The sequence below is a fragment of the Epinephelus moara genome, chromosome 16 (assembly GCF_006386435.1).
Source record: "Epinephelus moara isolate mb chromosome 16, YSFRI_EMoa_1.0, whole genome shotgun sequence".
Taxonomy (NCBI): domain Eukaryota; kingdom Metazoa; phylum Chordata; class Actinopteri; order Perciformes; family Serranidae; genus Epinephelus; species Epinephelus moara.
The window spans coordinates 24,248,762-24,268,683 of record NC_065521.1 but is presented as its reverse complement, the minus strand read 5'-3'; the positions used below and the strand labels follow the sequence as shown (position 1 = coordinate 24,268,683).

The following is a 19,922-nucleotide window of genomic DNA, read 5'->3' as shown; positions in this document are numbered from 1 at the left end:
TTGATTTTGAAATTATCAACATTTTTCAATTTTGTAATGTAGTTGGGGAGTGAATTCCACTCTTTCATTGCCCTATACATTACCGTATGCTGCACAGACGAATTGGATTCATACAAAGTAAAGCAGCCACTAGCAGCATGTCTCGTAGAATAACTATGTGTCTCTGAACTAAAAGATAACTTCTTGTAAAACATAAATGGCGTCTTTGTTGTGATAATATTTCTCATGAAAACCATCAACAAGTACAGTAGTCTATTCTTTACATCAAGCCAAGATAGACATTCATGCATCTTTGTAACATTTGTCCAAAACCCACAAGAAAGAGCCACACGTGCTGCTTTGTTCTGAACCAGTTGCAGTTTTCTGATATTATCTGATGATGTATTGGACCAAACCACAGAACAATAATCTAAATGGGAAAGAAATAAAGCTTGAATTATTTGTTTGATAGTTTGTTGTGTTAAATATTTTGTGCATCATCTGATCACAGACAGAATGTTACCCATTTTCATCACTACCCTCTGTATTTGTTTGTCCCATGATAATGGGACAAACAAATACAGTGCGATGATTGAACACCAGGTAATAAAAGTCCGAAAAACATATATATATATATATATTTACACCTCTGAATGAAGCACAATTTTGAAGTACTTGTACTTTTCTTGAGTATTTCCATTTTCTGCTACGTCATATTTCTACTTCACTACATTTCAAAGGCAAATACTGTACTTTTTACTCCACTACACTTGATACCTTTAGTTACATTGCATATTTTGACTTATAATACAAAATATAATCAACAAATAAATGAATGTGTATTACCATGGATAAAAATAATTCTTTACTGATGCCTTGGTGAAATTTAAAAGCTACCTAGATACATATACAGTATACATAGTACATATATTTAAAAAATGCAACATTAAAGCGATATAGGCAACATATTTATGCATAAATAATAACAATTCAATACACTATTCTGAAATGCGTCATTTTCTTTAAAGGTGTACTATCATTTTTGTACTTTCTACTTTTAAAATATTTTGATGCTAGCACTTTTAAACTTTTTTTTTTTGGCAAAGATGCAAAGATTTGTTTACATCATTACATACAGTGTGGGAGCATGAAATCAAAATAAAAGTTAAAGTTAATGTTGGTCCAGGAAGAGTCGCAAATCCAAAGAAGGCAGAATGTTAATGAAGGGACCCCACATTTTCTGGAAGGTTGACGTGTTTTTCCTGACATTATGTAATATTTTTAAGTATTTTTAAACTTTAACTTAACTCTTACTTCAGTAAAATCTTGACTGCAGGGCTTTTATTTGTGACAGAGTGTGACACTGTGACCCAAGTAAAAGACCTGAGTACTTGCTTCACCAGTGCAGGTGAAGAATAACCAGTAGATTAATAAATAATCCAACTCTATATAGCTAGTAACGTAAATTTATTTAGACCAAAACACAATTTTGTCTCAAAGGGCTACAAATGATTATTTCTGCAGATATTATCAAAGCTTTTTAGTATCCGTGCAGATCCAAAGTTAATGTCCATGTTGCAGAAAACAAAAAACAAGTGTGCATACTAGTGTTACAGAGACCTTGACTCCCCAGCAGAAAGCTGTTTACTGGATCCAGCCTGATGTGTGCTGTGTGTGTATATATGAGTTGTGTATGTGTATGTGTGNTGGCATGTGACGATGGTGGAGGAGGAGGAGGAGGAGGGGGGGAGTGTAGCAAAGCAAAGCTAGGAACAACAAGGAGAGAGTCGGGGAGGGATTATCAGTGCACTATGCTTATCTACATGTGATATGGTTGCGAACAAAAGTATCCAAAGGTTTTTTATTTTCACCCGGAGCTCAGCGGTTTGACAACCACATGAAGGCCCGGATCAATCTAAGTTTATGTTAGCAGTGTGACGTGAGTTAGCTCCCGCTGCTAGCTAACTCCTGCGGCTGACTTCAAACAACTTGTCAACAGCCGATCGATCCTGGACGAGGACTCGGGACTGTTTTCGCTCCGTGTTTATTTTAGCCTGTTTCTCGTAGCGTAAAAACCTCCAGAAGCAGCAGCAGCAGCACTATTGGGAGAGGTAAGCTAACTTAGCAAGGCAGCTAACGTTATTTAAAGGCACACACGGGAATGTGGGTCAGCCACGCTAACAGCTAGTAGTAGTCAGCATTCAAGGTTAGTAGCTAACTAGCTAAGTTAGCTAGCCGTGCCGACTCGCTGTCGACGGCCGGCTGACAGGCTAAAGCTACTCATTTGGACTTCTGATACTGTTTTCACGTGAAGTAAAAAAAGTTTTACGGTAGCCATGTTTATAACTTATCCGTCTTTTAATTTCTGAAATGCTCGTATCCAGTTGCAGTCCTGTCAGTGACTAACAATTCGCAGAAATGTTGGCAGAACCAGTGTGACAGGTTGTCTGCTGGACGACAAGTCCTAACAGTCCCAATCTGGGCTGTTTTGCTCCCTAAATGTTATATAGAAAAGTTTAGCCTTTGTCCCGCTTTGGGCCATCATGTAAAGACAATATTCATTCGTAAATCAGTGGTAAATCTACAAGGAGTGGACGCTCTGGATGTGTTTCATGGCACAGCTACACACATGGACGGATTAATCCGCTAGGGGGCCGCGGGGCAAATATTTAACCCCCACCCCCAAAGCCCTCTCCCCTACCGCCAGCGATCAACACTGCTCAGTGTGTACATAGTGCATGCACCCTGTCCCCTGAAAGCACCCACCAAGTACACTGTGCACCCTCCCACGGACCTGAGGCAAACAATAATACAGATGTCTTCCAGCTCCGTCAGAGACAAAGTTAACTTTTTAAGATAGTGGAGAACACAATGAAATGTTTAGGATACATTCATGTCTGTGGTTGGCTCAAGACTCCTGAGTTGTGGACCCTCTGGGTTCATGGAAGTGGGGTCCTTATTTGTTGCAGGCCTGCACATTTTAATTTATTTTTATCCTTGTAGAAATTTGTAAGAAGAGGTGGCAGCGACCTTTTTAATATCTCTGGGTGTGTGGGCATGATGCCTATAAATGAGCCAAACTGCTTTGCAACTATATTTTATGTGATCTTTGCATCAATATAATGAAAAGCCTTGATCTGTCCATTATGTTAGATATGCTGCATTAGCAACAAATATCATGACTGGCTATTTGCTATTGATTTTAGTGGTTTCTTAATTCACTTTTGATAAAATCTACTATATCATGACATGTTAGATTAAATATGCCATGACTCGAAGATTTTATGCATATCACCCACTCCTGTTAAGTTGTGGTCTTCATTAAAGAAGAAACACTGTGTAAGATTTAGGGGGATGTAGTGGCATCTACCAATGAGGACTACAGATTGCAACCAGCTGAATCTTCTACGTGGGTTTGAACTCCCTCAGTGTCCATTGTTCAGGAGGTTTTTACTGTGAGCCACATTATCTAACGATGTCCCTTCCTCGCCAAAACAAACTGAGCAGGTGATAAAAATAGGTAAAAACACTGAATTATTCAGTTACACATTGCAAATCAGGATTTCTCCAGCGCTGTTTGGCATGTCGGAAACGGGTCATAAGCCCAGCACCTCCGAATGTGTGCTCACCTTTTGTCTCTGATAACTTAAGATCCAGACGTTAAGGAGGTTTTTACCGGGAGCTGAATTATCCATAGAGGTCTCTTCCTCTCCAAAACAACTGGAACAGGTGATTTAAATCGTTACAAACACTGACTAAAACAGTTTCAAGTTAAAAAAGGATGTGTTTTTCTGATGCTATAGTCGTGGAGGGGCTGTTAACTATGGTGGCTGACACAAACAAGCGAATGGTCCTATCTAGAGTCAGTGTTTGGTTTGTCCGTTTTGGGCAACTGTAGAAATGTTGACACAACATAGCAATATCTGTAGACGAGGACTCCCTATGTAGGAAATGGAACACTCAAAGGAAACAAAAACACTATACATTTTATACATTATACACCAAAGAAAATATTCATATTATATTACATTTCTGCCAATATATCCCCCCAGAATCCTACACACTAGACCTTCAAGGATTTTTAATGGTCTGAGGCCCTTGCTTGTCTGCTCCACTTGCCTAGTGGGTAATCCCAGCCTAACTACACACAGTGTGTATATCATGTCATAAGCCTATTACTAGCAAGGACATTCCCTGGCTGCTCAAACACAACCAGTAGAAATGGACTGACTCAGGAAAGGACACCTAAATAAACACCCTGTTAAAGATTAGTAAATGCACAAATTTCAGTTTTAAGTGACACAATTAGACCTAACACGAAATAGCTACATTGTATATAAATTTTTACTAGTGCGTATTCATGAAAAGTGGATATTTAGGGCAGCATTTTGGCCCTGCAACGTGTTATGACAAGCTTAACGCTCAGTTTGGCTAGTGAGTGGTCGCTGGTATTGGACTGTTAACTGCTAACATGCTGGAATTAATAGCAAGTTAGATGATATTTAGACTTTTGAGGCCAGTGAACAGTGATGTGGTGGTCATTCTTGCTCTGTCAATTTTAATATTGCTTATGTAAAACAAAGTATTTCATTCTTCAGCAGTGGAACTATGATGGCAACGTGACAGGAGGGGAGCCGCTGAGTCAGCTTCAACAGGAACCATGGAATGGTTTCAGCAAACTGCCACAGAGCAGCACGACAGGGTGAACGGCCACTGCAAGCCCAAATCCCCCCAGGACACGGCTGACGTCAGGTGGACACCACCAGAGGGAGAGTCTGGAGGTTCGGACAGCTGTGGGGGGACTAGTGTTTCGGAGCTGACAGACTTGCAAGAGTTAAAGGCCAGGGAAAGTGAGGATGAAGAGGACAAGGAGGAGAAGGAGGTAGTTCCTCCCTCTAAAGGCCTGAAAGGGGACCAGAAGAAAAAAGAGAAAGAGAGTCCGGATCAGGAGGAGAACAATCACAGTAAGCAAAACAGCAGTGCAGCAACTAGCTACACAGGTAAGGCTTTTATTTCAAAATCCTGTGACTTGCCTCCTGGAGTCATTGGAAATGGTGCATAACAGATTTAGATGTTGGAGCCTTATTATTCATGCGTTTTCTCATGCAGACCTGTCCCATACCTCATCGCCCTCGCTGTCAGAACAGCTGCGTCTTGGCCGAGAAGACAGCACAGGGTCTGGGATCAGCGTGGAGTGTAAGGTCTGCGGGGACAAGGCCTCGGGCTTCCACTATGGTGTGCATGCCTGTGAAGGTTGCAAGGTAGGACAGTGTGTGTTACACAGCAAATGATCAAACTAAGATGCTAAAGTTTGATAACAACAGTTTTGTGCCATCCGATATGAGTTGCTGAACCGGTTGTGTTGTTTCTCACTCAGGGCTTTTTCCGACGAACCGTGCGGATGAAACTGGAATATGATCGCTGCGAGCGGTCCTGCAAGATTCAGAAGAAGAACCGTAATAAGTGCCAATATTGTCGCTTCCAGAAGTGCCTGTCTTTGGGAATGTCCCATGATGGTGAGAGGGAAAATATTTTAGCTAACGTACTCCAAAAATTAGGTCACGTTATTTAAAATAGTTAAGCCACGATATATATATATATTTTATTTTACAAGTCCAAGACTTGAATGAAAATGTAATTTACTACGAAGGGTTTCCTTAAGTAGAATCTTTTTAATCTACATTGAAGAAAAAAATCAGCCTGTTTATTTAAATTATTGCTAAATTGCTAATCTCCTTTTGAATCTTTTCACATATTGGGGTTGCAGGAAGTGATGTTCAAGCTTGGTGTATGTTAACTTGGAATTAATTTGCCCCGATTAATGCTTATACTGTCAAATGCATATGTGCACCCTGTTATTGGCATGACAAAACAATAACCATTTTTTTTCTGTAGTCCAATGCAGTTTAGAAACATACAGTTAATGTTAAAGTATTACTATTATTATCATTTTACTAAAGTGGGTATTTTGCTAACTAGGGGTCTTGTCCTTAAACTAAAGCAGGTAACATAACCCAACCATGCTACTGACAAAGTGAATTACCCGTGAAATATCCACACAAAATAAGACCAGCATGTGTGTGTGTTTGCTCAGCGATCCGATATGGACGTATGCCTGAGGCGGAGAGGAAGAAGCTGGTGGCAGGGCTGCTTGCAGAGGAACTGAACCTCAGCAAACCAGGTGGCTCAGACCTGAAATCCTTGGCCAAACAAGTCAACACAGCCTACTTGAAGAACCTCAGTATGACCAAGAAGAGGGCCCGCACAATCCTGTCGGGCAAAACCAGCAGCACCTCGGTACGTTCTAGTCAAATAACATCTCAGTCCTGGTTGTACAGATATATAAATATGTGGATTTATGGAAGTATATAAGTTATACATGATCATCATATGGTCACAGGAGTGTATTATCACATCTGTTGTCAGGAAACTGTGGCTCTGACCTCCTGTGGCCCTTAACTACTGGTTGCCTGAAATGCTCTCTGTTAAGAAATTTAAGCGTATTATATTGTTTTAATCAGTTTATCTTTTTGTGGTTAGAGCATATTCTGAAAATATGTACCATAACCATAAAGTACCCGTTGATATATAATCTATTCGTATATTTTATGTAAGGATACTCCGATTAATTGGCCACCAATTGTTGGCTGGTGTCCAAGTGTTGGTTAAATGTGGGAGGAATGCTGATGTGAAACTGCAGCGAGGCGAGTGATGAGTCAACTTGTCTTTTTCATCAGATAATGATGAGATAAAGTCACGTATACATAAGTTTTACTCAAATGGCAAAATGATTGTTTTTTGGCTGCAGAATACTGAATAAAATGTTCAAAATAATCTGATGAACGAAGACTTAAATGTCAACAGAGTAAAACTAACTAAAAATAGTTTTCTTTAATGCAGATAAAACTAAAATGTCAGACTTTGAGTAAACCAAAACGTGACCAAAAAAACAGGATGACGTTGACTGTATACTATAAAAACTTACAAGGACATTTGAAGCAAGACTAAGACAAAATAAAATGTGGCTGACAAAAATAACACTTGCTGCTTCGGTATAATTTATTGTTCTGTGTGTTGTGCACATTTTAGCTTCTATTCTAATTTACATTTTATAAAATTATATTTATTTTACTTGACCTGTCATTTTGTATATCAGTTACCCACTGCGTGTTACCTTGAATTCATGAAGAAAACTTTTTTTCTCTCATGCCTCCATGGTGAAGAAGAATCCCAAAAAAAGCAAACGTTCTTCATGAATTTAAGTAAACGGGGACCATGTTTTACAACAGAACACAACTATATTAAAACGTGTGTTAACGAACTCTCACACAATTTGTGCAGTATAATCCAAGTCATATTTATCCAGCCGTAGGCTCAGTGCTTCTCAAACACATCCATTTTTGCTAAAATGTTAGACTGTAAAACACCTAAGTCTAGGAGTAGTGCACCCTGAGCATGCCCAGACATGCGCATGAGCTCCACTTGACCAGAGTGCAAACTCACATGCTTGCCCAGGCATGCTACTTGGCTGTGCATGAGACTTTTTTTTAACCAACTATTAAAAATCATTACGTAATAGTGAAAATAAATGTGTTTGGGAAGTACTGAGCATATGACTGGATAAATGAGACTTTGTTTACACTGCGTGAGTTGTGTGAGAGTTAAAAGGATGTTTCAGTGTAGTTTTGCTGTGTTAAACCTGGTCCCTGTTTACTTCAGTTCATGGAGAATGTTCTATATATTCTGCTTTAACCATGGAGGCATATGCAAGAAAATAAATCTTCAAGAATTCAAGGTAACATGCAGTGAGTAACTGTTATAAGAATGATCATTTTGCGGGTGTACTGTTCCTTTAAGCTGCTCCCAGTAACCAAGTTTAGGTTGCAGTGAGGTTGTTAAAGTTGTGTCTCTGAGAGCAAGAGTACAATATGTTGCACAGATACACCCTGTGATCTGTATAAGCTGATAATGCTTCCAGTAGTAGTAGTTCAGTGATCAGCCCTAAAAATCCTGATCAAAGCACCCTTAGTTTTATTGATTTATATCTCTAACCGCTTATTCTGTTAGGGGTCACATGAGGGCTGGAGCCTATCCCAGCTGACATTGGGCGGAAGGCGGGGTACACCCTGGAAAGGTTGCCAGACTATCCCTTAGTTTTATGCTAATGCTAAATTCCTTACCCCCTAAAAAGTTAGACCTGGTATTTATTCTAGTTCTAAGACTTTGTAGTTACGGGTGGTAATCTAGGAATTGATTTTTCTCCTCCTTTTAGCCGTTTGTGATCTACGACATGGACACACTCTGGAAGGCAGAAAGTGGTTTGGTATGGAGCCAGTTAGTTCCTGGTGCACCCCTAACCAAAGAGATCGGGGTCCATGTGTTCTACCGCTGCCAGTGCACCACAGTGGAGACGGTGCGAGAGCTCACCGAGTTTGCCAAGTGCATTCCGGGGTTTGTAGACCTCTACCTTAATGACCAGGTGAGTCACTGTCCACTCAGCGTGCTGCACAATAAAATGATTTGTATGTGGCTGTTTACTTTAGGCACTAATATTCAATTCTTTCTGCAGGTGACTTTGCTGAAGTATGGTGTGCATGAGGCTATTTTTGCCATGCTGCCCTCTCTCATGAACAAAGATGGACTGTTGGTAGCCAATGGTAAAGGCTTTGTGACCAGGGAGTTCCTGCGCAGCTTAAGAAAGCCCTTCAGTGAGATCATGGAGCCCAAGTTTGAGTTTGCTGTCAAGTTTAATGCCCTGGAGCTGGATGACAGTGACCTGGCCCTGTTTGTTGCTGCCATTATTCTCTGTGGAGGTGAGAACGAAGGGTTTTTAGTGAAGTATGAGGAACGGCACATTTGCTTGTTGTTATTTTCTGCAGGTCTTGAAAAGTCCTAAAAGCATTGAATATGGTTACCTCAACAAAAAAACAGCTTTAGAATGTCTGAAAACATCTTTAATTTTATTTAGTAATTTATTTATTAAGTAATGTCAGTCATTAAATGTTAAATATCTGATTGCAGGCTGTGGGAAGACACTTACAAACTAAAAGTGGCATTGTGTGTGTTCAATTGGAGTTTCACTCAGTGCTATCACCCTGTAGCAAACGCTGCCATTGCTAGGAAGCTGTTCATCTCATTATAGGCAAACTGTCGATTATAAAGTTAATGACATTAACTTTAATGAATTATTAATTTTCAGCTGAAAAATCAAGCCATCCATCTGTCTGTTTTATGCAGCTTATGCTGGGTCCAGGTTCCACTAACTCACTAAATCATATCATTAAAATGTATTGTTATATAGTGCCACTACTAAAAAAAAAAATCAAAACATACTTTGGTCAGTAGGTGAAACACTGCATTGTGTCACATTAAAATGTCTTTAAAAAAACCTAAAATTTCTTCCAGACATGTGTAAAAGTATGTAAAGATAGTCTGCAATGATTGATATTTTGTTTAGCATTGTTTTACCTCATAAAAACAAAATAAAAACAGAAAAACTCCACAAAAAGGCCCGGAAGCAGATCTAGTCTGTCTCCCTAATTGGGAAATTCTGGATCTGGCTTCCACGTCTGATTGCTCTAGGTTTTGCATTCTGCTTTAGACACTGGCACAGCTAAAACAAAGTGTATAGGTAAGTCTGGCTTGGAGACTAGAGCTGGGTTGACCTGTAAAGAAGCAAGTGCACAACAAGATGGAAATGTTGGAGAGATTTAGCCTTACACAATTGAGCCTCAGTCAGACTCAGACTCAGATGAGAAGTCTATTGTGCACTTAAATCGGTGACTAGCAGACATATCAGTATGGTAAGTGTAATTCGCATCTTAAATTTGTTTATGTTGATTGTTAGCTTGTTAGCTTGTAAGTAGCAGGGGCTGATACAGCATTACTCGTAGGGAAACATACCATGATACGATGACACTGTGTGTTCACATTATCACTGTTATGTAATTATAACAGAGGTCTAACCAAAGTTTGCAGAGAGATACATTCCATTTGACTGAGATTTTTATATTACCTGTAATAAGTCTGCTCTGTGGCAGTGGTATCAGGAGTGTGTGCTGGTGTTGTGTCAAAGTCTGTTTCCTCATCAAACAGTGTTGTGTATTAGACAGAGACCGGCTTTAGTCTTAGTAATGTACCTTACCTAGCTTGCCCGGCGTATGTTTGAATCTCAGATTTTAGGATCGCTCCCTTCAGTCGAGGAATGTGGAAACACCTCTCTGGTGACGCTTTGCACAGATACAAGTCAGTGTAGTCAAGTCAGGTCAGACATTTCACTGGACATAAACAGAAGAAGAAAAACACATTTTTTAGTGGAGGACGGTCTCTAAATTTAACTCTGCAGAAACTCTGTATGTTTGCTCAGTGTAACTCATCATAACATGTCCCTTGTTCTCCCAGATCGTCCCGGGCTAATGAACGTGAAGCAGGTGGAGCAGAGTCAAGACAACATCCTCCAGGCCCTGGACCTCCACCTACAAGCAAACCACTCTGACTCAGTCTACCTCTTCCCCAAGCTGCTGCAGAAGATGGCTGACCTCCGTCAGCTAGTTACTGAGAACGTTCAGCTTGTCCAAAAGATCAAAAAGACTGAGTCGGAGACCTCGCTCCACCCTCTACTACAGGAGATCTACAAAGACATGTATTAGTGTTCTCCAGCACAGACTGCTTTTAGCAATACTGTTACAGACTGAATTCACATTCATGATACTACACTGCATTCAGTACAAGCACTGTTCCATGTACGGGCGTGGATTTTAACGTGCAGATGAGGCAAAGTCACGTGGTAGGGCTAACACAATCAGCAAAGTCTTCTCAATGTCAGCATTACCCTCAGCACAGTTGTGTGTGAGTGTGTGTGTGTGAGAGTGTGAGAGTTAAGCATCTGGAATCATTTGCTTCAGGTCCTAGTTTCCCACAATGGTCACTTAACAGAGAGAATGATTTGTTTTCTCACCGAGGCTGCTCCTGTTACATTCTAATAGCAAAGCTGACCCCAGAGCGGCGTCTATAGAGAGCTTCTCCTCACTCACCTCGGCTCTGTGTTTGTCTGCGAAGGGAAAGCATTTCATGTTCTTACACCAATGGCATAGTCGAAACAGAAAAGAGCAGTCATTTTGTACTGTGCAGGAGTTTCTATATGATGCCAGTGTCTTTGGTAGAGTGATTGTTCTCAGGCTTTTGGTAAAGCTGAAGATGCACAAATTGGTTTTTGTTTACATCATCGCCGTCATCATCATCATCATCATCATCATCATCATCATCATCATCAACATCAACTGCTACTTTGCCATTTGGTTAATAGAACACAAACTGGGCTGGCTCCAGCAGTGTAGAGCTCTCTCAAAGCACCTGTCTGTGCAATACCTTTTTCATTTTTCAATAAATGTGGAGATCCGAGTTATATAGGTTTTGTCTTAAAGCCATCTACCCAAGTGGTAACTAATGGACTATGCTGCACAGATTTTGTCTCTGAAGCTGACACTATAAACACATGACCCATTGAAGTACAAGGGACCGCATGTTTGTTTTTGTTTTTTCTTTTGACATGCAAATTATCATTAATTTGCCATTTTCAGTTTTTTTTCCTTAGTTTATTCTTTGTAATTATGTTACTAATTATTTGTAATTGTTGATCATATTTGTAAGGGCAAAACATGAATTACCATCTTGTTTTATGTATTAAGTATATGTCTTCTTTCATATTACATGCCTGCCTATTTAGGTTGTACCAAATATATCGTCAAGCATACCAACAAATGTTTCCTTGATGAGGAATTTGGATTTTTACACCTTAGCAGGATTTACTTAAAACCAGCACACTGTCCCACGATGTCATTATTGGAAAAAATTGATGATTAGAAATCCAGCATCTGGCATCACAAGTCGTTTCTGTATTCACCTGAGATATCACCACAGTCCTTGATTACTACCCTTTTTGTGTGCAGTCTGATTTGTCATGTTTGGAGAGCCACCAAGTGTAACAGCCTTACAATACTGTAGCCAGGATTCATACGTATCCAACTGTTTTTCTTTCCCTTATATTCTGCAGGACTTCTTTTTCCACTGTACTCTGAATGGACTTTAGTATGTCAGCACTGGTGCACACTGTCCACCTTCAGAAGTCTCCTCTTGTGCTCTTAATCTGTCTTGATCCCTATCTACCTCTAATGTATGATATGTGACATTATTCCACTGTCTCATCTGATCTCTGACATTTATTTTTTTGCCTTAATTCCTGCTATTGGTACACATCGTTGCAAATTTGATATCATTGGCTGATGTGCGGTGTGCCAGCATAGCAAAGGGTGTGGATGGATAAAACTAGAGAGAACACCAAAAAGTTGATGTAAGCTACCTCTATGCCTGTGTAAGTGGTGGATTGACATATTTGTTCACACAAACATGTTAAGACTTGAAGTAATTTCGTCCTTAAAGCCACATGTAACCTTATCTGCAGATCTAGTTTAGTTACATCTCACTTATAAACTTTATTAGAAATATTAACACTGATTTTTCTCAATTTTTTTATCCCTGCTGGTGACAGCTGTGGCCGGAGGCATTATGTTTTGGAGCACAAACGTCCACTTGAACTCAGTGACTAACTGATTAGACTTTTCTGGTCAAAGGTCACTATGACTTCACAAAACTTTTTTTTTTTTGCCACAACTTAACTTAAGAAAAAATGTGCTAAGTGTGTGAGGCCTCAATGTTGTAGCATACATAGCTTCTTTTCAGCAACATCTGTATTTGAAGCATTGTCATGGCTACATATGAGTCTGGACAGACTGAAACTTGACTGGTTTGTGGAGGCATGCTAGTTTTGATTATGAGACAGATTATATGTATAACCTGAGATCCTGTGTAATCATATAAGGACATCTCATTTTGGGTTTACGTGACCTTATACTTCATACTACTTAACTTAAACCTGTTGTCCTCCTTTGTGGACACTTTTATGTCCCATCTTGTGGCCCTGGTGGAACACTGAGAAGACAAACTTGACTATCTAGAGGAAGTAAAAGTTGTCACAAGGTTTCTTTTGGTGCACATGTGGAAGGATAATTTGCACAATACACTAATCCATGTAAAAAGATGGCAGCCATCTCTGCCAAGTCAGTCTGCATTCAATCCCAATACAAAAGTGGACAAGGTCCAAAACCTGATCACATTTTATGGTTGAAACTTGTTTATTTATGATTAATAATGTTTGTAGTTTGATAATGGAATACAAAGTGACTAATTTTAGTAGCAGTGACAAGATAGGACAATTAGGAAGTACTCATCTGAAGACATTGGGACTTAATTATCATTGTCAGTGTTTAGTTTTTTATACTGATGGGGACCTACTGATCCCAAATAGCTGGGAGAAATTAAAAATGCATACCAAACGGGGGGATAAAACACATGCCTGCAGTTAATCAGCTTCTCTCACTTGCTAATATACTCCCTGGTGTGATAGCAGTGGGAGAGATCAGACAAGTAAATGGATGAATGGGAATGTGAACGTGATGACGTTGGGAACAAACGTCAACGTCACGTTTCTATTGGCTAGTTGCTAAGCTGATTGGTAGAAGGAACCGGCTGATAATTAGGTGGTGAAATGGACGGCGTTTGGCGGCACTCTTAAAACACACGGAGGATGGACTCGGCCCGTAGTGGAAGTATCTGTAGGTAAGCGGCAGTGTGTTGTACTAAAACGCCATTAAAGTGAACAAAATGGGGGAAAGTAGCTGCTGTGACGATGAGAAACGTTACTAACATGTCCGTTAGAGAATCTGTGCTACTTTCAAGTGCTGTCGTGCTACATTGGATGTAGACGTTAAGGCGAAAGAGTAACTTTTTAACGATTTAAAAACAGTAATTTTGTTGTAGATAAAGTAAGACAAGTTTGCTTTTCCGTGGATATTTGAGACGTTTAGTATTGGCGTCATGTAAAAAACGTTAAATGGGTGGGTGGGTATCAAGAAAGGTTAATTTTTATCCTTAGACAAGCGTTGAAATGTGAACGTTGGCCGAAACAGTTAAGCGTTAACGTTAGGTTCAATCAGTTACTGTGATTGAAGTGCGCTCTGTCCCATTTATTAGCTATCACAATCAGTGTTAAACTCTACTGTGACTAAATACCAGTGCTTAACATAACGTTAGCCAGAATAACTGAGGATGTTAGTAACTTTAAGTTTATGCAAATGATGGATCTCTCGATTTCCGACAGCACGTAAACACATTTAGGTTGGTTTGAGTGATCCTCGTGTGTGTTGGAAAAGTTTAAGCAGTCTCACTCTTCAGATAATTAGCTTAATATATTCGTCATTTTAGAAGATTACAGCTGCGAGATGTTATTGCCAGCTTTTTCATGGCATTTGTAGATAACGTAAGACAACAGTTAACGTTAGCTGTGTTGAATTTTATTGTTTTTCAAACGGTCTGAAACAAGTTCTGTCTTTACCTGCCCTTAGCCATTGCTAGGTCCACAACCCTTTGCGTTATATAGGATTGTTCCTTTGGTTTACATACCTTTTTATGAAGATAACTTGTGCAGCTGCTACAAACCAGACAGATTTGAGACTTAAACACAAACTGACTTAACCTAATTGGGACTTTAAAGCAGAAGTCCCAGGTTTTGACTATCTTAAAATCCAGGAGCAATAAAATAACCCAAATCATGGTCATATTTTAGGATTTTTCCATCCATTTACATACTTATTTTTTCTTATGTAGTTCGTAGATAACTTGTGTAGCTGCTTCTACCGTTTTGATATTACTAACCAATGAAACTTGAGAATTTCACACAAATTGACTTGACAGACATCAGACTTGAAACCAGAAGTCATAGGTTTTGACCTTCATAAAATCATGCAGTAGGTTAAAGAAAAATGTAAATACATTTTCCCAGAAATCCCAAAAGAATCTCCCTTTGAAACATATCTGTATAGCAGGACATGCACTACAATCAAAGGACTAACCTCTCACATATACAGCATCATCGACGACAACTTACCTGGCTATGATAAAATATCCACAAAAGGAAAATGGTAAAAAGATCTATGTTGAGTTTTTAGTGAGCAGGAGTGGCATCAACTATTGGAACAGGCACAGGCTGTATTAATCGCAACAAAACATAGGCAAATCCAATTCAATATAATTCACAGAACGTATTACACCCCCTATAGGCTACATAAAATTGACAGTAGTTTTTCTCCCATGTGTCAGCAATGTAAAGCCAGTGAAGGTGATCTTCTGCACATGCCTTGGAGTTGCCCAGTGATAGAATAATTTTGGAAATACAGTATCTTAATAACCTCAAGGACCATAGGCTCGCAAATCAAGCAGGATCCAAGGATATGGATAACGGGGGGATGTGAGTTCCGTTATTGTGAACTACCACAACAAACACTTTATTCTACTTGCCAGCACTTGCCATCACCAACACACTGGATTAATGAACTTGCCTCTTACTGCATACATGAAAAAATATTATATAATGCAAGAAAAAACTAGAGGGACTTGAGAATTTCACACAAACTGACTTGACCGACTTGGGACTTGAAAGCAGAAGTCCTAGATTTTGACCTTTAAAACCCAGGAGCAATGATATATTAGCCATAAAAGTGAGGCAGGCCTTGCATTGCTACAAACTTTTAAATATTTAATATTTGTGCCAGTGCGTTGAATGGACCTGGCCTTGGCTATGTGATGCTTCATGGTAGGAATTTACTCCCTTCCCTTTTCATTACAGACATTTCCTAAATGGATATTGCAGATTTGGATCAAGATGTAATTATCGCCATGAATGGCCAGATATAATACCATTGCAAATATGCAGATACTTTCAGAAAGGTGGATGCTGGTATGGTGACAGCTGCAGGTAAGCTTTTTATCTTCCCTCCATGTCCTCATTTGTTTGTAACTAAATGATAGAGGATGACATGCAGCCAGATTTCCTTAGCCCGTTCAATATTTTCCACCACTAGATATCTCCATGTCCCTCAACCTGAGGTTGATGCAGCTGCTGCAGGTCGAAGAGGTTCAGAACCTACTGTGTCCGCCTCCAGTGTGGCTTATGCTCCATCTGACAGAAGAGGGTCAGAGCCTGCTCTTCTGCGGTCTGAGGTGACGTCCAAGCAGGAATTCAGCAGATCACAGCTGTTTCCTATCTCGAATCCTCAACACAACAGTGGGCGCCTGGCAGTAGATATTGAAGAGGAACAATCACAAGGTATTGGATGTTTTCATGGGTGACACTGACTTTGGTCAGCATTTTTCCACACTTGACTATCTTTTTTTTTTTTTTAACAGATACTGACACTCCTATCAGTGCTTCTTGGGAATCTGTCCATAGCTCAGAAGTTGCTCAAGCATCTGCATCTGATGGAGGAAATGAGCAGGTTTACTTCATTTTAAGTCTGATCTTTCTGCAGGCATATTAGTAAATCAAACAAATTGAACCCAGGAGGCTTATACTGACCACAAAGTTTCTGTGCTCAGGAGACTTCTTCCAATGAGACGATAGAAGACGGTGCTGCTGCTGCAGCCTCTAGTACCCAGGGGAATATAGAGGAAATGGAGGCCTTCCTCCAGAGTCAAAATGTGACCTGTGGCATCTGCATGGACAAGGTGTATGAAAAGACGCCAGGAAACCAGGTTTTTGGAATCTTGCCAAACTGCAATCACGCCTTCTGTTTACAATGCATTATGACCTGGAGAAAAACAAAAGACCTTGAGCCGGATGTGGTCAAGTAAGTTTCAGGAATATTTAAATATTTAACTGCATCTGATGACTCGTGTAAAGGACCTGACCTAACATCAGTGTTAAATAATTATTCCTCAGGAGCTGCCCCCAGTGCCGAGTGAGGTCTGCCTTCTATGTGCCTAACAAACACTGGGTTGAAGGACAGGCCAAGGAAAGCTTAGTTGCTGCCTTCAAAGAAAAATTCAGGTATGGTGTGAGATTGGGTTTTGACAGCAACACTAATCCCCACAGCTGGGCTGAAGGTCTGACACGACCCATGACCTCTGAAACTGTTTAATGTCCATGAGTGCAATTTGAATTATTTTTGTCCTACCAGAGCACAGTTAAAAAGAACGATTTACAATTTCAAGGTTCTATATTCAACATTCAGGACATTTAATAAAATGGCAAACAACTATTTGCTACGTAAAGATATAGTAGAGTAATGGTACCCTGAGCAAAGAATCAAGTCACACTCCCTCTGTGTGTGTGCTGTAATCCGAGCTTCTCCATTCTCTGTTTTGGTAGCCGGGCCGGCCATGCGTGCATGTCCCACTGGCTATCTTAATAGCTGCTGCTCTGCACCATGCTCATGTAGCAGTTACCACAGATAACATTGTCCTGATGCACAGTGCTATGAGGGTGTCGTCGTGGAAGCTTAACGCCCACACTAGAGCCCTGTGCGGGACTGTTTTCCTAATCCTGCCCGCTGCTGCTGGATTTTCGAGTGCTCCAGAAATGAGTCCTACAATCTGGAAATGAGTTAGTCAAAGTCAGTGGGTTTTTGAATGGGTGTACAGCTTCATGGTGGTGGTGATGTCGAAGTTGTGCACCTGTGGTGTGGTGTGGTGTAGTGTAGTGTAGTTTATAGCCTCACTTTGGCCTTTTACTTCTGGCAATTGCATTTAGGTTTAAGAAATCATAGAAGTGGTGTTTATTTGTGAAGATTACCTCACTGAACAAAACTTCAGTATCAAATGTTTGTTTGCCACAGAGGTCATTTTCTGCAATAATACAAAATGTAGTGTAAAAGTCCCCTAGGCTTTTTAATGAGGGAACCAGGGAGACATGAACTTCCATGTTGGCCTACAGAAAACCATCATCCTCTATGCAGTCCTCTAGTTCACACTCCAACCATCATCCTCTATGCAGTCCTCTAGTTCACACTCCGGTTCCCCCCAGATTAAACCTGTTAGCTTTTCTGGCTCATCTATCCCCTGCATTTCCACTGATATTTAACTTCTGAAAATAAATTTTTCTTGACAAGTTGTAGAGTGAAATTCAAGTGGAGTGATGAAAATGCAAGCAGTATGTAAACTACATTAACAGCAACTCAAAATATTTACTGTAAAATGCTACCAAAAAAAGTCACTGACAGTAAATGTTTGGATGAATTCAACCTCCACATGCTAAAATCACCTTTTTCTCACTCTCTATAGTGGGAAGGGATTATTCTTGAGGTGTAAAGCAATTTGCTAAAATATCTTAACAGACAAGAAATGTATCAAATTGAGGAGATAATGATAAATGTGACATTTCACAGGACCTGCAAGACTTAACCTGATGGATTTGATTTTAAACAATGTCTATAATGAATACTGAAAGTGCCACATTAGTGCTGAATACAAAATGGGGAATTAAAAAATGTCCAAAAGCAAAACTGCTTGAAATCTCTGAAATTGCATGAATGGCCATGATTGGTTTGAGAAATGACCACATGCAACTGAGACCCACCGTCCTGTCCTGTCCTCTCTCTCATGATTCTAGTAAGAAAAGATGCAGGTATTATTCGCGCTACAGATACTGCCCCTTCAAAACAGACTGCCTTTATCGGCATGACAAATCTCCACGCCGCGGGTCATTTCCGGTAAATATAACCCTTTTTATATGCTATCAATTTCTTACCACCATTAGTATACATGATATAATGTGTTTACTTTTTATTTGTTTCTTGCTCAACAGTATTTTACAGAAGATGACGAATTTGATGTAGATCTGGTCAGTCGTTTCATCGCCATGACCCTTCTCGGTGGTTATGATGACGACAGCGACGACGAAGATGATTACTCTAGCTTTGCTATATTCCTACCTGAGGAGTATCGTGTCTGAGCTTTTTCTTTCTTTTTGTCAGTGCCTGAAACCACTGAACGGGGCCCTCCTTGTAAAATTGGCCCCCAGAAGAGCATATGGCTGTGTTATGACCCTTCTGTCAGTATTGAAACTTCTTGAGTAGTCATGATCAAGATTCAGGATGTCGACATGCCCCATGGAGAGCCCCAAGGTTTTTAATCACAGTCAGACTACAACAGGTGATTTTACCGACCAGCCCTCCTTCAACCAGAGAGGATCTAACCTGTGAAATCACCTGCTACTGTTTGGAAACGAGGATGTGTACACTCGGCTCTCTACGGCACATGGTCTGTTGCCCTGTTTTGATGTACGCATCCCCGATGTGATGCATCTTTAATCTCTGTCTTATGGTGTTGTGGTTATCTATCTTTGCATTTATTCCACTCTTGTGGCCAAAATGCTTAAAACATGTTGCCGATAGTTAATTTTCCTTCTACTTGCGATTAACGGGAGTGCTCAGCTCTGACTTCTCTAAGCGATTTGCACCATTTTGATATTTTAAAGATTTGTGTGGATGGTAGTTTTAATTGTCTATAGATAAAAAGTATGCTGTACCACTTGTCGCCGATGTCCACTACTAACGATAGGCTACCTCAAGTGATAGACACCCTTTTCCTAGTTTTGACAAGGTCATGAAATGTCAAGATTTTATTCCTTTTTTTAAACAAGTTGTACTTGTACACAGAAAATAAAACATTGCTTCACTCACTGAAAACCTGTGTCATGCTTTCAGTGACATTTTTTGGATTTAAAGTTTAACATTAAATTGATAGGCTAGAATCTATAGAGTGTACCGCTGGGTGGAGCACAAACTAAGTGAAAATACACATATAAAAAAGACATGTCAGCATGCCTCGCAGTATACACCGCTTAATTAATTGGAATATTTTTTCCAATCAGCGCTTTCGAGCATTAAATCTGGAAAATCATAATGCAGATAGGATAATATTTATAAAATTCATCATGTGTTGCTCAGGTTGTATTGCAGGGGATTGGGTATCTCCTTTCTTTGGGTTCCTGCTCATGTAGGGGTAGAAGGAAATGAAAAAGTAGATATATTGGCTAAACAATCATTAACACG

The 19,922-nt window shown here is 39.9% G+C and overlaps 2 protein-coding genes across 3 annotated transcripts; both read left to right on the top strand.

Moving 5' to 3' along the window:
* The first annotated feature begins 1,714 nt into the window (after positions 1-1,714).
* Positions 1,715-12,169, top strand: ppardb (peroxisome proliferator-activated receptor delta b). 2 transcript variants are annotated; one of them, XM_050064184.1, is made up of 8 exons: positions 1,715-2,090; positions 4,581-4,979; positions 5,089-5,240; positions 5,357-5,495; positions 6,074-6,276; positions 8,252-8,458; positions 8,549-8,792; positions 10,381-12,169. In XM_050064184.1, exons 2-8 carry the CDS (start codon positions 4,640-4,642, stop codon positions 10,626-10,628), a joined length of 1,533 nt encoding a protein of 510 aa, XP_049920141.1. In that variant the 5' UTR covers positions 1,715-2,090; positions 4,581-4,639; the 3' UTR covers positions 10,629-12,169. The 2 variants fall into 2 exon arrangements, with proteins under 2 accessions (XP_049920141.1, XP_049920140.1); XM_050064183.1 differs by having other exon boundaries at positions 4,578-4,979.
* Positions 12,170-13,530: 1,361 nt separating this feature from the next.
* mkrn4 (makorin, ring finger protein, 4) lies at positions 13,531-19,556 on the top strand. The gene is made up of 8 exons (XM_050065034.1): positions 13,531-13,653; positions 15,719-15,847; positions 15,954-16,198; positions 16,279-16,367; positions 16,468-16,718; positions 16,811-16,918; positions 18,479-18,578; positions 18,674-19,556. The coding sequence occupies exons 1-8, from the start codon at positions 13,622-13,624 to the stop codon at positions 18,818-18,820; spliced, it is 1,101 nt and encodes a 366-aa protein (XP_049920991.1). The 5' UTR covers positions 13,531-13,621; the 3' UTR covers positions 18,821-19,556.
* Positions 19,557-19,922: the final 366 nt, after the last annotated feature.

Bases quoted from the DNA above. Each gene is read 5' to 3' on its own strand.
- ppardb (XM_050064184.1), top strand. From the start codon at position 4,640: ATGGAATGGTTTCAGCAAACTGCCACAGAGCAGCACGACAGGGTGAAC. The intron at 6,277-8,251 runs GTACGTTCTAGT...TCCTCCTTTTAG, and splicing joins GCAAAACCAGCAGCACCTCG to CCGTTTGTGATCTACGACAT. The intron at 8,459-8,548 runs GTGAGTCACTGT...TTCTTTCTGCAG, and splicing joins ACCTCTACCTTAATGACCAG to GTGACTTTGCTGAAGTATGG.
- mkrn4 (XM_050065034.1), top strand. From the start codon at position 13,622: ATGGACTCGGCCCGTAGTGGAAGTATCTGTAG. The intron at 16,719-16,810 runs GTAAGTTTCAGG...ATTATTCCTCAG, and splicing joins CTTGAGCCGGATGTGGTCAA to GAGCTGCCCCCAGTGCCGAG. The intron at 18,579-18,673 runs GTAAATATAACC...CTTGCTCAACAG, and splicing joins CACGCCGCGGGTCATTTCCG to TATTTTACAGAAGATGACGA.